Here is a 16,497-nt window from a genome sequence, read left to right as displayed (position 1 = left end):
TATCGGGTGGAAACGGAAGTGATAAAACAGAAATTATTACCTTGACTTTTGACCTTTTGACCTCAAAATCAATAGGGGCTTTCTTAGGCCAGTGGTAGTCGTTGTGTAAAATTTCATCGCAAAATCTTAAGTTATCGCTCGGAAACGAAAGTGTTACAGACAGACAGAAATACAGACAGCTAAGCAGACAGACAGACGGACAGACCGAATCAACATTCCCCACTTTCAGTGTGAAGCGGGGGACAATAAGGGCACTGCAAAGCGGAGATCCCTTAGCAATTAACGCATATCTGTAAATAAAGTATTTGATATTGATCCCCGACTCAAAAAGCGTCACTTCCGTTTCGCACAAGCACAGACTAACAGACACACACAAACACATACTGCCTTGCGAGGGAATAATTAGTTTTATTAGAAAAAACAGTTTTCTTGAATTAACTTTTTTACATTACCTATCAATTACAGGTATTATTTATATTAAACTGAATGTTTTGTACAAATTAGTTTCCATGATATAAATTTAATTTGAATGATGAATCATAGGCGTATGAAATCTGGCGCAGTCAACATCATTTAATGTAATACATGTATTATCCATAGTCAATCTTGACTGTTGCTTTATCATGTTGGAAAGAGTTGTTTTATTATTCAAAGGAATATGCTGTTAAACAAATGTTGTTGTTTTTTAACTAATTCAAATTAATATATAATAATTAAAATTAAATCACGGCAATAAATTCCAGTCAAAAGAAAGGTAAATAGAGGGTAAACATCATTGCTTTATTTATTCTTTAATGACAACTGAGTCAGTATAATAACAGCACATTTTTATGTTTTAAGTCCAGATTTATTTCTTTTTTATGATGTAATCATTTAAAATAAAGACTCGTCGCAGTAGGTTCTTGCGCGAAAAAGATCACTGCTCAATGACCCTGAGTGTCGAAGTTTGGTCTAAATTTGCAGTCCTCCACCAGAATTAGTGATGTCTCCATTTTTAAATGAAAAATTCTCGAGAGGGAACAAACACCTTTCGAAGACAAAGATCTATAGGATTTTTTATCTTATATCTTTGTATTATTTACTACAGATTGGTAAAATGGAGGACCTCACCGAGAAGAAGTATGATGCTTTGACAGTGCTGAAAGCAGCAGCAGCCAAGCTAGAAAAATATGTTGAACATTACAAAGTAACTGAATTTGGTGCAGACAGTCATAAAGAAAATGATTTATCAGTATGTATAAATCAAAATCAAACCCAGCATGCCGAAGACCAATTTTCTCTTCCCAAGCTTCAATCAAACAGCAAAGTACAGAACTCAATACAGCAGGCATCTGAAGATTTCGGTTCTTCAGTACAAGATGCCGCTGTTATCAAGGAAGAGACAGGTAATGCATACATTCACTGTAATAATGAAATCAAGAGAAATGCTAATCTATCTGACTCAGGGGAGAGTGATATAACCTTAGGAACAGCTTTACAAATCACGGACAATACTGAATCGTGCCATCAAATGTCATCCTCAACAAATGATAAGAAATGTAAATGTAGTGAATTATTTGTATTGCGATCTTCCAAAGAATGTCAGACTGAGATTTACGTCACCAGCACTGGAATGGAAACTGACGTGATTAATGGCGTGTCCGTGGGGATACAGTGTGAGCTGCTTCCTGACGGCTGTGATTGTAAATTAGAGGACCCAGAGAGCCAGGACAGCTTCCATAGCGTGGCGTCTGACCTTCATTTAGAAAACGCTGATCAAAATGATGTAAAACAAACTTATCATCTTCGATCCAGGAAAAAGTTTTAAATTTAATTCAGTTTGTTAAAAAATCAGTAAACGAGCTTAATATAACAATAAATTGTTTAATATAAAAACATTTGCATTGTACTTTTCAATCCTAGTGTCTTTAACTTATTTAATTTTCAATTTGATAATGACAACATGCCTTCTAATTAACAATTGTAAATTAGTTAAAGGCTCTAGTATTTTTATTACATGAAATTAATAGAAATAAAAATGCTGAATTTAGATTAAATAAATGCATTTCTTGTTTTTCAGGTGCACCAATTGAAAAGGGGTGGGAAATTGTTTAAACTTGTTCTGTTATTCCTGTATCATGTGATGTGTTTCAATTAATTTCTAGTTATGTCATTTACACTTGTCTCATAAATTCACAGTGATTATATTTCATCTACGATCGCAAAATCCAACGATTTTTTTTGATAGCGGTTTGTGATGCCTTTGGTCTTTCTCATCTCATCAATCAAGATATTGTACTTTCCATAACGGTTAATGCAGTAACAGAGCTGCTCAAACATTCTCAGTCTGGTGAATCAATTTCAGACTCCCTGCCGTCTCTATTTAGTCCACGTATGTGAACATACTGTATATTTTCCACATTATAGTCAACTTTGGGGCCTGTACCACACCAAGGTCTTGCAAACAAACCTTCCACTTCTTCAAGAGTTTTTCCTTTGGTTTCAGGTAGGAATAACACCAACACAATAAGGCCAATTAAAGCAAGTCCGCTATACAGCCAAAATGTGCCTTTCAAAAAAAGGTTTTAAATTGGTTAAAGGAGACATTTAAAAAAATTATCTGTCCTTGACCTAAATATAACATAAACCTTTTCATAGGCGTCGGAACTAACCCCCCCCCCCCCCCCCCACACACACACACTTTTTTTGCAAAAATTTATATTATTGGTACTGAAAATTAGGGTTTACCTTTTTTTGTTGGCTTAGCCCCTCCCCCCTTTCAATTTGCTTCCGACGCCTATGATTTTAATACTGCTTTTACATATGTAATAAAGTAATAGTCATGATATCTTCTATATCAAAATTCAAGTTACTTGGTAAAATTTAAAAAAAAAAGTTTCATACCAAACCGTGTGAGTGCTTGAGTTAAGCTTAAAAAAGACATAGACATGGCGAGGTTAACTGTCCAGTTTGTGAATGTGGACGCCGCATTGCCCGCGCTTCTAGCCCAGGAAGGGTAAATTTCTGAATTGATTGTCCAAGGCATTGGTCCCATACCTAAAATGTAATTTATTTTCTTCACAATTACCTGCTTTTAGATGAATTCATTCAAAACTGCAGTAAAAGACATAACTTAATGTTCATTGATACTCCGATAAGAGAGAGAAATAAGACAAATGTCCATTGAAATGTCTTCATTGTTCAATTTTGTCCCGCAATTTATGCTTTATTAAATAAAACGTCTTTTGAAAAAAAATAAATAAGAATTAAAGCATGATTACCTGGAGCAAAGAACATGAGGTAAGCAACCAGGCCTATCATTGGCATCCAGTAAAACTTTGTAGGACAGTAGTCATAAGCCCACGTAAGATCTCCTTCTAAATGAGTATCGTTACACCGACCAGTTACAGCCTTAAAAGGCTCATCATAGTTTGCTCTCAAGCACGTCCCATTTTCTGGTCCATTGTCAGAGTCAATGTAACAATAGCCACAGTTTAAGTCCCGCATACATGAATTACAGTCTCTGTAAAATATTAGAACCACACACTTGTAGGAAATGAATATTGTGAAGCGCCACAAGGAGAAGTAAAATGAAATTGATTCTTTAATTTTTTCTGAAGACAGTAGAACCCGTCTCAGAAAAATTATATATGATATTATACATATAATTAAAGCAATCTTAAGGACGGATGAAGCAAACCAAAATTAGATGCCTGGATTGGTATATATTTTTGGACGTATTTTGGATGTTAATGATGCAAATTAAAAAAAATCTAAAATATTAAGAAACTCCCATTTTTTAGAGACTTCAAATGAAATCAAAGTCTTAATTTACCATGGCAAGTAATATTCAAGATTTTTTTTTTAAGTTTGCTTCTTCTTTTTAAGATATAATCTTGGGCCCTGTTTTATTCAGCTAAACTATATACTATTTTAGTACATTCCTGTTAATCATTTCCCAAAGTGTCCTGACCAAGTCAGTTTACTCTTCCATATTTCGCCAACCAGTGGACCCTTAGTTTCAAAAAAGTTGGACATGTGGACCCTGACTTACAAATATGTTTGACATTTGGAAATCGTTGCAGTCTGTTCTCTTAGCGTAATAGGAGTCGTGTTCATTGCAGAGAGTTGAAACCCAATGGCTAACCAAGCTAGACTCACAATTGCCCCTAAAACAAAGTCAGTATGAATTAACTTTTGACAGCAATACTACTTTAACAAAATCACCTCAATGACACATTGAACATGTTTATGTTGAGTATTCATGAGATTAAGTAACATTTTGAATCGAAGAGTTTGTTTAGTCAAAAGTTCACTGAATTTATTGCTCTCAAACTGAAAGTCAAGACTCACTATGAAAAATTCAAATAATTTGCTTTTATGTTAAACCTATGAGACTGCCAAGTGTTAGCGCTCTTCTACCAATCCTTTCCACCAAGAATAGCCCCAAGACCGTAAAGACGAAATTAACTGCTGCCGTAAAGGCTGACAACCAAATGGTGGTCTCATCCCCCCGGACACCGGACATCCGTATTATTGTGGCACTGTAATACCTAATGGAGCAAAGATCGGTAATGTTATTCAAAGAAATGTAAATAATTTTACTTGAAAGCAGGTTGTTTTAAACAATATACTATGGTTTGATATTTTTTTTTTGTTAGAATAATCATTTCTGATGTTAATGTGGTTTAACAAGAGCTCATTATTAGGTTATCAATACACTACAAATTTTATGATGATTGATGAATAGAATGAGTTGACAGTTTTTAAACTTTTAATATAAAACATATTTAATGCCCCCGTAATAGAAGATTCGGGGACAACATAATAGTCCATCTGTCTGTTTGTCCCTCAAACTTTAACCTACCCGGCCATGACTTTAAGTTGGTAGTTTGAACAATGGATTTTATAATTAACGGGCATATACCTTTGGGGGAGGGGATTCTTAAATATTTAATCCATTTGTGCAAATCGCACTTACATAACACTATTTATTCCCGAAAGCTGCTGGAAGAGTTGAAGGCTACATCCAACAAACAGAGCTCGCCTCACCGCCGGGGTCCGGAGCATTTTTATCAACACAGGTGCCGTAGCTGATAAATTAAAATATATAGTCATGTGCTCATATTTAAAAAAAACAAAACAATTGTTTTGAACTCAGTGTTATTTGTATATTATATGAATGCAGCTCTAAAGCTAGTAATGACAATACTTACACTCCCCGTCTTGTGCTTCTAGATAGCTGTTTTTGATACTTTCGAATTCTTCGTCGATGTCAAAGTGACCCCTCATTGTCTGCAATACACGGCGTGCATATTCCTCTCTCTCATTTATAATAAGCCACCGGGGACTTTCCGGCATAAAAACAAATCCCAAGAACTGAACAAAGGATGGGATGCCTGCTAATCCAAGCATGTATCTGAAAAGTAAAGGTGTAGTTCGGCTAATGGTTATGTGGCATGTTTAAAGCTTAAACTCTAATTGTGTTAAGGACAGATGATACAATTTTTTTCTTTGGAGGAGTCTTAGTAGCACCTCATATGCTTAGAAAAGTGGATAGTTCTTTGAATTTTTTCTCCTTAGTCTTGGAAAATGAAATAGACTTTTTTTTGATATGTCTGTTTGTCTGTTCTTGTCCACAAAAACCTTTCTCCAAACTTTTGGATATTTGGTGCTAGTGCTCTCATATTTGGCCTTTTCTTTAATTATCAACTTATTTGTCCCTGTTCTTGGAGTTTATAGAACTTTGACCTTGGTCATAACTTTAAAAAAAAAAGTGAGAGCTTAGGACTTTATATGAAAAATGCGTATTTTATACGTTCAGTCTTATTTTGGGTACCTTGTGACAAGACCTTTCTTTGTAAATGATTAAATTATACCCCTGCTTTTTATGCAAATGAGACCAGAGTTTTATAAAGTTGGGCCTTTTAAAAGCGACCAGACCCTGAGAAACCCGTGTTACTCAAGTGATCCACGAGTCTCTTGTTTGAATTAGTGAATTCAGAATTACATTTAGTGTGCACCAAAATCTAGATATCCTGCACGGATCTTTCTCCTTAAGCACTAACGATATTGGCTTTGAATTGAAATTGATACCTTCTGATTATCTGCTTAAAAATTCAGATGAATTTGCAAATTCACATCAGTGCAAGTTTCCAAAATCTTGCACTGATTGTCTGAATGAGCAACAATATCATACCTCCATCCCACGTCATACTGACACCATCCAAAAATACCATCTACGACACTAGCAACGAACTGGCCGCACGCTACCATAGCGATGTTAGTGGAAACCAAACGACCACGTTCATTAGCGGGAGAACACTCAGCGAGGTACATAGGTATTGTGGTAGACGTCAAACCTAACAACAAAAAATGTTATCAGAGAAAACGGTATAATGCTTCATGAAACATTCCATTGTTTATCAGGTTTTACTTTTATTTGAAGTAAGATGTTTGTTTTAATATTTTCCACGTACATAAACTTTTTCTGACTCCCCTATAAAAATCTGATTTTTATAGTTTTTCCTTGTGGAATTTCAAGTTATACTTCTATCTTTAACAAAATTGCCCTTATCAAATTTAACGAGGTAGAGTGGCATTATTTATAGTAGTTTTTGTGTACAACACTTGAATGAAATGTTCACTTTTCCTATGCACCTGATCAAACCTTTTTTTTTTTTTTTTTTTACCTTTTCAGGACTTTTCTTTTTGTTACTAAGTTTATAAATTTGATCAATTTCTTCTACAGTTTACAAATACTAACACTTTACAATATATTCCAAGATATATTAGAAACCGATGTTGAAAACATCATTTTTATAGTGTTGATTATGTTCCCCAAACAAAGTTGGGGAACATATTGTTTTTACTCTGTTTCTTATTATTATTATTATTTTTTTTCTTCTTCTTCTTCTTCTTCTTCTTCCTGGAACTTTTTTGTCCGGGAATGATCTTGTAAACTGTTCGTCCGATGTAGGTAAAACCTTTTTAGGGTAAGTAGACATGTTATGTAGATTTGCGGAATCAAGGTCATTTTGCGCGCACGTGCTTGCAAGAGCGTGCACGTGCAACACGTGAAATGACCAATATAATAGATATAGCCGTAACTTTTCTTTTTTTAGATGAAATGCTTTGAAACTCATAATGTGAGGATATATTAGTAGTATAGACATGACGACATGGTGAAAATAGCAAGATCTCACGCGCATGCACGTGCACTTCGCTCTGATTGGCTGCAACTAAAGTCTCAATATCTTTCTTGTTTTTTGACGAAATCCTTTGAAATTTTGAACATAGCCATGCATTTTCCTACAACATGAAATAAAGCAATTATCATGAAAACACGTGCATGCACGTTTTTGATTGGCTGAAAGTTTAAACAGCTATAACTCCCTTGGTTTTCAACAAAACAGGATGGGATTTGGAATATAGACAGATATAATATACTTCTACAAGTAGGTATGGTCACCATGCACATGCATACACGTGCGTGTACATGTGCTGCAATCTGATTGGCTGAAACTTTAAACAGCTATAACTCCCTTACACCCAAACGGCGTGGAATTACATAGATGGATGTAATGGACTTCTACAAGAAGGTATGGTCACCATGCTCAGGTATGCACGTGCGTGCATAAATGATAAAATCAAACATACACTTGATAGCGTATTTTTTAAATAATTTTGGATTAAATACTTTAATATTCAGTGTATTAAAAATATAGATTGTGTAACAATGATATGGTCATGACGCAAATGCATTTTTACGCATGCAATGCTTAAGTTTAAATGATTTTTGTACACTTCTTTGTAAATGTTGTTACAGATGCATAGAGTTTGTCTTATTTAATGAAGCTTACAGGGAATATGACACCAAAAGGGAGTTGGGGAGCGTTTGGGGAACATCTGTAACGGTCCCCGTTACAATTAGCACTAGTTTTTGTTGGTACATCTTTAAAATGATAATCTCTTTATCAGTAAATTTGCATTTTGAAAAATGGATTTTGCATTGCATTTCAAAATAATTCAGAGCACTAAGTAATTTATTTCAACATTAGATAATGATTTTGTACACGAATTTGCCTCTACCTAATGGATCTTTCCTGCCATATTGTGACAGGAACAAATTTAACAATCGATTTTCTTTTTCGTTATTACAAAACATTTTAGTTACAGCTGCTTTTCCATCGAAATTTCTTTCATGTATCAGCCGAATTTACCTCAAAGACCAGGAGGCTTCATGTAAGCTATTGTTCCTCTCAAAACACTTTTCTTATTCACTTTGATAAATATGTTTGGGTAAAACTAAATTTGCGGTTTTGCAAATACTGGATAATTCTTTCACTTCGTGTACAAAATAAGAAGCTTATGCTTTTTTAACAAATTAAAAATTTACAACGCAAAAAGTTAAGAGTGAGTGATGCGAACATACTTCTTTAAAAAATGAAAGTTTTCATCCGAGAGATGTTGGATACAGCTCGTGATATAAACAAATGTCCAGTTATTTTTATGACGGTTATGGGGAATGTAATTTTTAGCTCACCTCAACGAAGTTGGACTTTATGTGATACAGTTGGTGTAGACGTCCAAGGTTAAGGTTTTTGGTGAAGTTTTCTTTTTAAATACTTCTATGCCCTACATTGATTAGATATGTATGAAAGATGCTTCTAATGTGTTTCATTGTTCCAGATGCCGCAATTTCAGCAAAAAAAAAATGACCAGGTTAATGTTTCTGGAGCAGGATAACAATCTTGGTGCAGTTTTTGGAGCAAGTCTTATTTCCAAGTAACTATAAGCGCTATGATGACCAAATTTGCATGGATGATACATCTAAGGATGCATAGTGACACAACCAGGCCTGGGGGCCATAAAAAGTTAGGCGAGCTCACTTTTGATCTCAGTCGCACTTTTCCACTATATATTCCTTTGGGAAAAGTGAGACTGAGATCAAAAGTAAGCTCGTCTAAGTTTTATGGCCCCCAGGCCAGGTTTGCTTGGGATTCTGAATCTGACCAATATTTTCCGGATGATTGAACAGGTTATTGCCTTTGGTACATGTCCTATTTCTAATTAACTATAAGCCCTATGTTGACCAAACTTGCATGGATGATACATCTAAGGATGCAGACTACCAGGCTTGCTTCAGATGCTGGATTTGACCTTTTTTCCAGATGAGTGAACAGGTAAAAGTTTTTGGTGTAAGTCTCATTTCTAAGTAACTGTGAGCCCTATGTTGAGCAAACTTGCATGAAAGACAGAAGTATATGCAAACTAATGGAATTACTTTGAATGATGAATCTGACCAACAATTTATGGATGTGTCCAGATTGAAGTTTTTGGAGCAGGTTCAGCTTAAATCAGGTATATTCCCTATGTTTGAGTAAACTTGCATCGATGATACATGTACATCTAAGGATGCACACTAATGGACTTGCTTTGGATGCCAGATAATGGATCAGGTAAAAGTTATGGGTTCAGGTCTATCACCAAGAAACTATAAGGCTTATATTAAATAAACTTGAATAGATGATGCACCAAGGGATGAACACTCTCAAACTTGCTTCAGGTGCTGGATTTGAATTAAATTTTCCTGATGGGCAACTAGTTTGAAGTTTTTGGATAGGTCTATTCCCAAGTAACAGCAAGCCCTAACAGATTATTTAAATTGCATACATTTTGCATTTTGGGATGTAGACTTCTAGAATGTTAGTTAATTGTGGGACTTGACCTTACTTAAAGACAACATTCGTTGAGGAGAGCTCTATAATCTCTGATTACCTATGTTTTGGAAGTATTATGAGATTATACCAGAAGAACAACAGTTAAAACACTACGCTAAAAATATGGAAATACAACTTTTTCAAAACCATGCGTTTTTTATGCACTATAACTGCAATTTTTTTTTAATGCAAGTAGTTGTCGCTTACTGATCGTTCATCTAATTTTATGTGTCGTAACTCTAAAAATCAACGAGTTACTTTTTGACATCCGATTACGTCCGTCGTTGTGCTTTTAAAAAAAAAATTCAACTTCTTTACAAGATCAAATGAACCTCTCAACAATATTTGGTATATTCATCTATGCACCAAGATATTTTAATCTGGGTCTTTCATTCTTGCATGGGGGCTTGGGTAAGGGGCCAAACAATCAAAATAAATGTTTCAAAATCTTACTACTTGACAAGCTGTCCACCGTTTAAATAATTATGAACCCACCACCTCTTACCACTGGGTCAGGAGTTCTGTTGTTAGAGGAAGACTCTTTGGATCATACAGTGAAATGCATTTCTTTTTTCTTTTTTTTTCAATTTCTCTTTTTTACAGTATATGAAGCAGACAAACTAAGTGTATGTTTATTCTAATGGCAGCTTCTTCAAAAATTGCAATATCTATGGCCCCTGGTTGAAAGTGTTGTTGTGCTGGGCAAGGCTTTATTGAACATATAGTGAATATGCCAAAAAAAATGCCTTAAAAACTTTCTCACTCACTGTTAAACTACAAAATTAGGATTATTATAGAAACCATGCTAAGGAAAGTTTTTCGCTTTCATAAATTTAGATATTTTAGATTCCTTTTTGACGAACAAAGTTAGTTACTAGTATACAGTCAATTCTATATTGTATTCCGCGTATTCGTTCAAACACCACATGTTTTTAAACTGTCTAGAATTGTAGCGTTACATATTGTCGACAATAGGTATCTAAATACCTTTATCCTCAGATTGGTTTATTTCACCATTCTAACTGAAACAAAAAAACAAAACAAAACAAAAACAAACAAAAATATAAAAAAAAAATCGCAACAGTTGAAACAAGGGCAATTTCAATGGAATTTTAAAAAGACCGTATATAAATAAAACCATATAATATTGTATTCTGGGCAATATTTATATTTTTAAAAAAAGTAACGTAATTAAGAAGCTAGCTTAATAGCAAGCAATTTTCAAAGGGAAATAAAATATAAACACATGAAAACACAATTGATTAGTAAGCAACAGTTTTTTCTTGCACCATTCCATTATTAACAGACATGTTTCTTGCTTTGAATAAATGAATTATATTGATTGCAACTCACTACTTTTGGTTCAAAGTGCTTTGATTAAATATTGACATGAAAGGATAACTTGTGATATTTCCTGAGTTCTGCGAATACAATGTCTCTTGGCAAACAGAAGCATATGCTCGTCTATGATGAAGTGCACTCGACTCTAGCAATTTCGATTGAAAAATGTGTCAGAATGAATTTTTTCCTAGGATGTTTTGTTTATCATATTTTATTTAGTGATTGTATTTACATTGTATTATAGTCTCTCTCTCCTCTCTCTCTCTCTCCCTCTCTCTCTCTCTCTCTCTGGATATACATCTTTTCAACGCGAACCTTTTTACACAGAGAAAGGTTTTTTACATTAATTCTTTAGGTGAAATTATTTGTCGTGTTATCAATCTGGTGGGAGAACTGTGTTTGTCAGCTTTTCCTTAATAGGGGAATAGTGCATGCTTATTTGTTTGATTTATATTCCCTCGAGAATTGTCATTTATATCACAAATTTCGGAGCAGTAAAGGGTCTTTGTCATATCAGAATCTACTTCGACACGGGACCAGTTTTTACAGTCTTATTTGAAGGACTGATGATAGATTACAGTTTCCAATTTCCATGCAAATTAAATCAATCAAGAAATAGATGTTAAGTACAATATAAAGTATCTCCTCTCTCGTTGGTATTTTCAATTTTTTTAAGAAGTAAGGTATCATTTAAAAACATCTATCGGGATATAAATACGGGTTGGTCATTAAGCCCGAAGCACTTTTATTGTTTTTAAGGGAAATGAAGAACTTAGTATGAAACTGTCAGTTGTAACAAATATTGTCAAGTTTGAATTTCAGCATGCAGTCAATTTATTGACAAAGTGTGAGATTCTCTATTAGAAACACAAAGGACATCATATTTCCCTTTAAATCAGAGGCGTCTAAATGATAACAGACAGACATGCTTAATGCTATGCGGTTTCTGGCATTAGATGTTTTGCTATTCATCGTTTTTTGCAGCACTTGCGTTACATCAGTGCATTAATTATTCATAACTCTTCACAACCCAACTGATGAACTTCTTTTAGAGAAGTAGATCTCCACAGAGATTGTTCCCAAGTGGATATAGGTTTCTCTATATAGAAACATAATGAGGAATAGTATTTAATGATGATATTTCCTATTCTTTGTCGATTCTTGACAGTCTGGGCTCTTTTATAATTAGATCATAGTCCTTCATTAGACTTTTTAAGTCCTTTCAGATTGCTTCTAGTAGCCAAACTCGGTGTTTCATTTTCCACATTTGCTTTCTGTTTGCTCTAATTTGAAGCAGACTTTTTCTCAATACATGATTTCTTTTCATTTTGGGGTATGCATATTTTATGTGGAGTCGGTGAACTTCCTTAAAAAGCATCATTAAATAGTGAAAGTCTCAATAAATTGACCTTTTACTCTCGCACGAACAGAAGTATCCTTGTACAAATACAATCAAAAATGTGCTTTTTCTGTATGTTATCTCATGTAGCATTAAACGTATCAAATGATTTTTGACTAAGAAAGCTTGTTTCAATATGCCTTGCGTGAAGAGCTAGGAGGGAAGGCTTTGATTAGAGTAATACTAAATGTGGAGTAGAAACTAAGTGGATTAATCTGTATACCAAATTTCATTTCTATATGTGCAACCTCTGCGAAGAAAATGAACGGAAACTGCAAATAATTGGAATTTTTCAAAGTTCAGAAGCATAACTCTGACAAAAAAGGCTTGATCCTACCCAAAACAGAACTTGACCTAGATATTGTAATAAATCTGTATACCAAATTTCATTTCAATATGCGCAACCTCTGCGAAGAAAATGAACGTAAACTGATGGTGGACCAACAATAGAAAACACAAGATGAGTGAGTGAGTGTTAAAATTGCTTCAGAGGAATGACATTTAAAATAGGAAAAAGAGAAATGTCCGTCAAACTGAGAGACCCCCCCCCAAAAAAAATGCAACAAGCAATGGTTAAGTAAAATATATAAAAATATCTTCAATAAAATAAAAACAGATTCATTTTTAACTGAAAAAAAAACAAGAATATGTACTCGTACATGTATTTGTTTTAATAATACACATAAGAACAAGAAGAAACATTTAAAAAAAAAAAACAAAAAAAAAAAACACATCCATACAATTCTTACAATAAAATAGATGAATAGAAGGTGAGGTGATACAACCCTGCTATGATATCCTCATCTACTTTTTTTTTTTTTTTAAAAAGCTTTCAGGAAACAGTCATAAATTGGTGAAAAAGTCATCTATGTTTACAATTTGTTATCCTATTCTAATTTAAATAGTTGTTTTACCCTAAATCTTGCTCAATTTTGTTAGCCCCTTTCCCCTAGGATAAAAATCAAACTACAACCAAATCGATTTGGAAGCCAGATTAATAAATTGGGTTTTGCTGACGAAAATGAAAAATGACAATAGAATGACGTAGTTGTGATCGAAAAAAGTCAAAAGATAACATAAATGAATTATAAATTGCGATAGACTCGCTACTATCATTTATAACAGGTGTTTGTTAATATTTTTTTAAACTCTCGGTCCATCAGCTTTTATAAACATAATGTAATATTTTTCACTGTAAGAACAAGCACTTGATGAATACATTTTATAAAAATACTTGGAAACGGTACTTATATTTTTACCGTGTAATGACAGACCTAAGGATAAATCCAATAGCGGAAATGATCAAAATTCTGCGAGCACTGCCGCTTAAACGTTGATTAGACAACGACAAACGATTACAGGGACAGAAAAACAAATAAATATGGTAATGTAGAGGACCTCGTCTCCATAGCTCCCAGCATTTGACAATTAATGAAGACGGGGCCCCCATCATGTCGCATTTGCTCCGTAGGCAAGTTAAAACACTTCAACTTAATTCTGATGGTAAAAAAAACTTCCTACATATCGATGGATTGATTTTATCCTTCAAGAGTCATTAGGGGGAAGCATCGATGTGCGCGGCATGGCGTGTAAAACTGCCCTGTCTTAGTACTGTAACCTTTCGTCCTAACTAATTGCTGGTCATTAAATGCCAGTTGTATCAGGGCTAGATCTTAACCCTAAGAACCGTTTCTTGCCTATCGACAATTTACAAGGATGTTTTTTTAGAAACGATGCTACATAGTGTAAGAAATTAAAACATAAAATTTTACATCTTTTCAGATGACATTTAACAACAGCAACAGAAAGATGCTGGAAGGTGAGTAAAATGAATTCGGAAGGGTTGTCTTGAACTGTAGAGAGGTTTTATAGCGATTCGGTAAGCTTTAGTGCCATTTTTATCCTCTTGATTGGCGGTTGAGCCGGGGGAACTCGGCGATCCTTTCTTGAGGTGTTGATTCTATTCCTGTAGGGACATCAGTACCGAAGTCAATCGATTAAACAACAAAACTCATCAAATTAGGTTAAACCCTAATCTTATCATTTAAGGACATCCAATGACATTATGACTTAACCACAGATGTAGAAATGATAATTTTCTTTGGTCCTGTCCCTATTTCATGCAGCATGATGAATCCTTTACAACTCTCTGAGGCATGTTGTAAATTTTAAAATACATTCTGTTTTATGAGCGCTTGAGATAGATCTTTGAAGAACAGATTCATAATTCATTTTTTAAAACCTTAATAACATTAGTCGGTATCTAAATACATTTATTTCTTAAATATTTATTCCTTTGCAGCACCATGTAAGCATCTATAGTCCGTATAGTGCTCAAATTTACAATTTCGATTTGAACATTTATGAGTTGGTCATCGTAAATCTCCATTAAGATTGCATATAAATCAAAAAGGAAATAATAAAGACAACAATGAAATAAACCTAAATCTAGAGTGTTAAGAGTAAGAGTAAGCTGTGTTACTTTATACTACTTGTTTTACATATAAACTCATGACGTAATTATGCGATGGAATAGAGAAAGAAATCTTGCTATTTTAGAGTTTTCATATACCAAGTAACCATGGAATCTGTGGATTGAATAAGTCTAATTCAGATTTTACAGACTATACATCTATGCTCTTGTCTTGTTCAATAATATACCTGAAGTTTTTTAAAAAAAACTCTCTCATACCTTAGGGGATCTTCAAGTGAAAACCAATTTTCACAGTCTCTTACTTCATTATTCGAAAAGAAACTTTTTATTCAATCTGTTTCTTACTATAAACTGTAAAAATCAATAAGTAAAAAATCATACAAACCTATTCCAGCACCGACAATTATCCGTCCCGCTAAAAGCAAGTATTTATCGCCTGCAATCCCCATACAGAGGGCGCCCACTGTAAAAACCACACTGGCCGCCATTATCACGGGTCTCCTACCCAGTCGGTCATTCAAAAATCCCCCAATAGGGGCAAAAAGGGCTGCAGCGGCCACAGTGACGCTGACAATATATTCCTGCCAAACGAGAGACAATTGAAACTCGTCACGGAGGACAATCATTGCACCAGAAATCACGCCAGTGTCATATCCGAACAAAAATCCTCCGAGAGCAGAGAAAAAAGTCAGAACATAAACAAATCCGGGTGTTCTCTGTTGTGACGAAAGACTATCAATTTTCAAACTTAGCTTTTCCTCTTCTGGGTCGCCATATAAACTTTGTGGTCTTCGCGCGCCGTTCGCTGTGGCACCATTCATTGTCCCCGACGTTTTCTCCCTGTTGTAATCACAGGGCAGCCTATTACTCCCCCCGCACGACCTCAGCCTTTGTTGGTGTCTTCATGCATCTGAAGACCATTCTCTGATGTCATCACACTGAAGCTGGCTTGATCAACTATTGGAAAACCGAAGCGCTTGGATAAGAGATTTTGTCATCGATCGGTCCGCTGTCAACTAAAATTGGCCTCTTTGGGCCATGGATGCTACCTGGAAAGCTAACAGGTGATATCATTTATTGACAGATTTCACCATGTCGCCCTTAATAACATTTAATAAAGCTTATCTGGAGAAGAATCAATTAATTTCTACGTAATTAATAAAACGTAACATCGAACTATTATTTCCGAGACTAAAGTACGTGAATCAATACGGTAAGCGTGATTTCGCTCAAATCATTAGTGATACAATAATAACATTCCACTCAATTTGAAAAAAAAATGCTTGTGCACGATTGGACAAAAGAATTAACAATGCCATTATTATCAATTATAAACCTGCACAAATACTTGATTGGTATAAATCGTTTAATCATACCAATGTTAAGTTCTCTTTCACATGAAAGAGATATTTTGAAATTGATTTTTGTTATTCGAAACCAAAGCAACTGCTTGAAGTATAAAAACACCGTGCGCCTCTATCAATTTATTTTTCCAGAAAATCAAAATGCCTATAACATTTATAGAAAAAAACTAATAAAAGGGGAAAAGCATCCCATTCAAATAGTTTAGTTTTGCTATACATGGAAACCTTTCATGCATACCGATGAGGTCTTGGCATAAA

General features: G+C 34.5%; 2 protein-coding genes across 3 annotated transcripts in view; one reads left to right on the top strand and one right to left on the bottom strand.

The window, feature by feature from the left end:
• Window positions 1–1,885, top strand: part of LOC134272418 (uncharacterized) — a 29,226-nt gene extending 27,341 nt beyond the window's left edge. Inside the window, exon 8 of one of the 2 annotated variants that reach the window (XM_062754650.1) lies at window positions 1,088–1,885. In XM_062754650.1, coding sequence (XP_062610634.1) covers window positions 1,088–1,807 — 720 coding nt within the window. In that variant the 3' untranslated portion in view covers window positions 1,808–1,885. The remainder of the gene's footprint in view (window positions 1–1,087) is intronic. The other variant, XM_062754649.1, reaches the window with a different exon arrangement.
• Window positions 1,886–2,192: 307 nt separating this feature from the next.
• Window positions 2,193–15,899, bottom strand: LOC134272423 (proton myo-inositol cotransporter-like). Its single transcript, XM_062754662.1, has 9 exons — window positions 15,261–15,899; window positions 6,179–6,341; window positions 5,196–5,398; window positions 4,961–5,072; window positions 4,369–4,532; window positions 4,034–4,148; window positions 3,261–3,502; window positions 2,884–3,036; window positions 2,193–2,548 (listed from the first exon to the last, which is right to left on the bottom strand). The coding sequence occupies exons 1-9, from the start codon at window positions 15,694–15,696 to the stop codon at window positions 2,322–2,324; spliced, it is 1,815 nt and encodes a 604-aa protein (XP_062610646.1). The 5' UTR covers window positions 15,697–15,899; the 3' UTR covers window positions 2,193–2,321.
• Between the last annotated feature and the right edge of the window lie 598 nt (window positions 15,900–16,497).

This window comes from Saccostrea cucullata, unplaced genomic scaffold (genome assembly GCF_032062105.1).
Source record: "Saccostrea cucullata isolate Sc308-1 unplaced genomic scaffold, CSIRO_AGI_Scuc_v1 ctg415, whole genome shotgun sequence".
Classification (NCBI taxonomy): domain Eukaryota; kingdom Metazoa; phylum Mollusca; class Bivalvia; order Ostreida; family Ostreidae; genus Saccostrea; species Saccostrea cuccullata.
The sequence above is the reverse complement of the archived record's forward strand: the minus strand, read 5'-3'. Positions and strand labels throughout refer to the sequence as shown.

Excerpts from the sequence above, each read along its gene's own strand:
- LOC134272423 (XM_062754662.1), bottom strand. The coding sequence starts at position 15,696 with ATGAATGGTGCCACAGCGAACGGCGCGCGAAGACCACAAAGTTTATAT. Across the intron at positions 5,399-6,178 it reads CAGTATGACGTGGGATGGAG|ATACATGCTTGGATTAGCAG; the intron begins GTATGATATTGT and ends TTTACTTTTCAG. Across the intron at positions 4,149-4,368 it reads AACACTTGGCAGTCTCATAG|GGGCAATTGTGAGTCTAGCT; the intron begins GTTTAACATAAA and ends ACTTTGTTTTAG.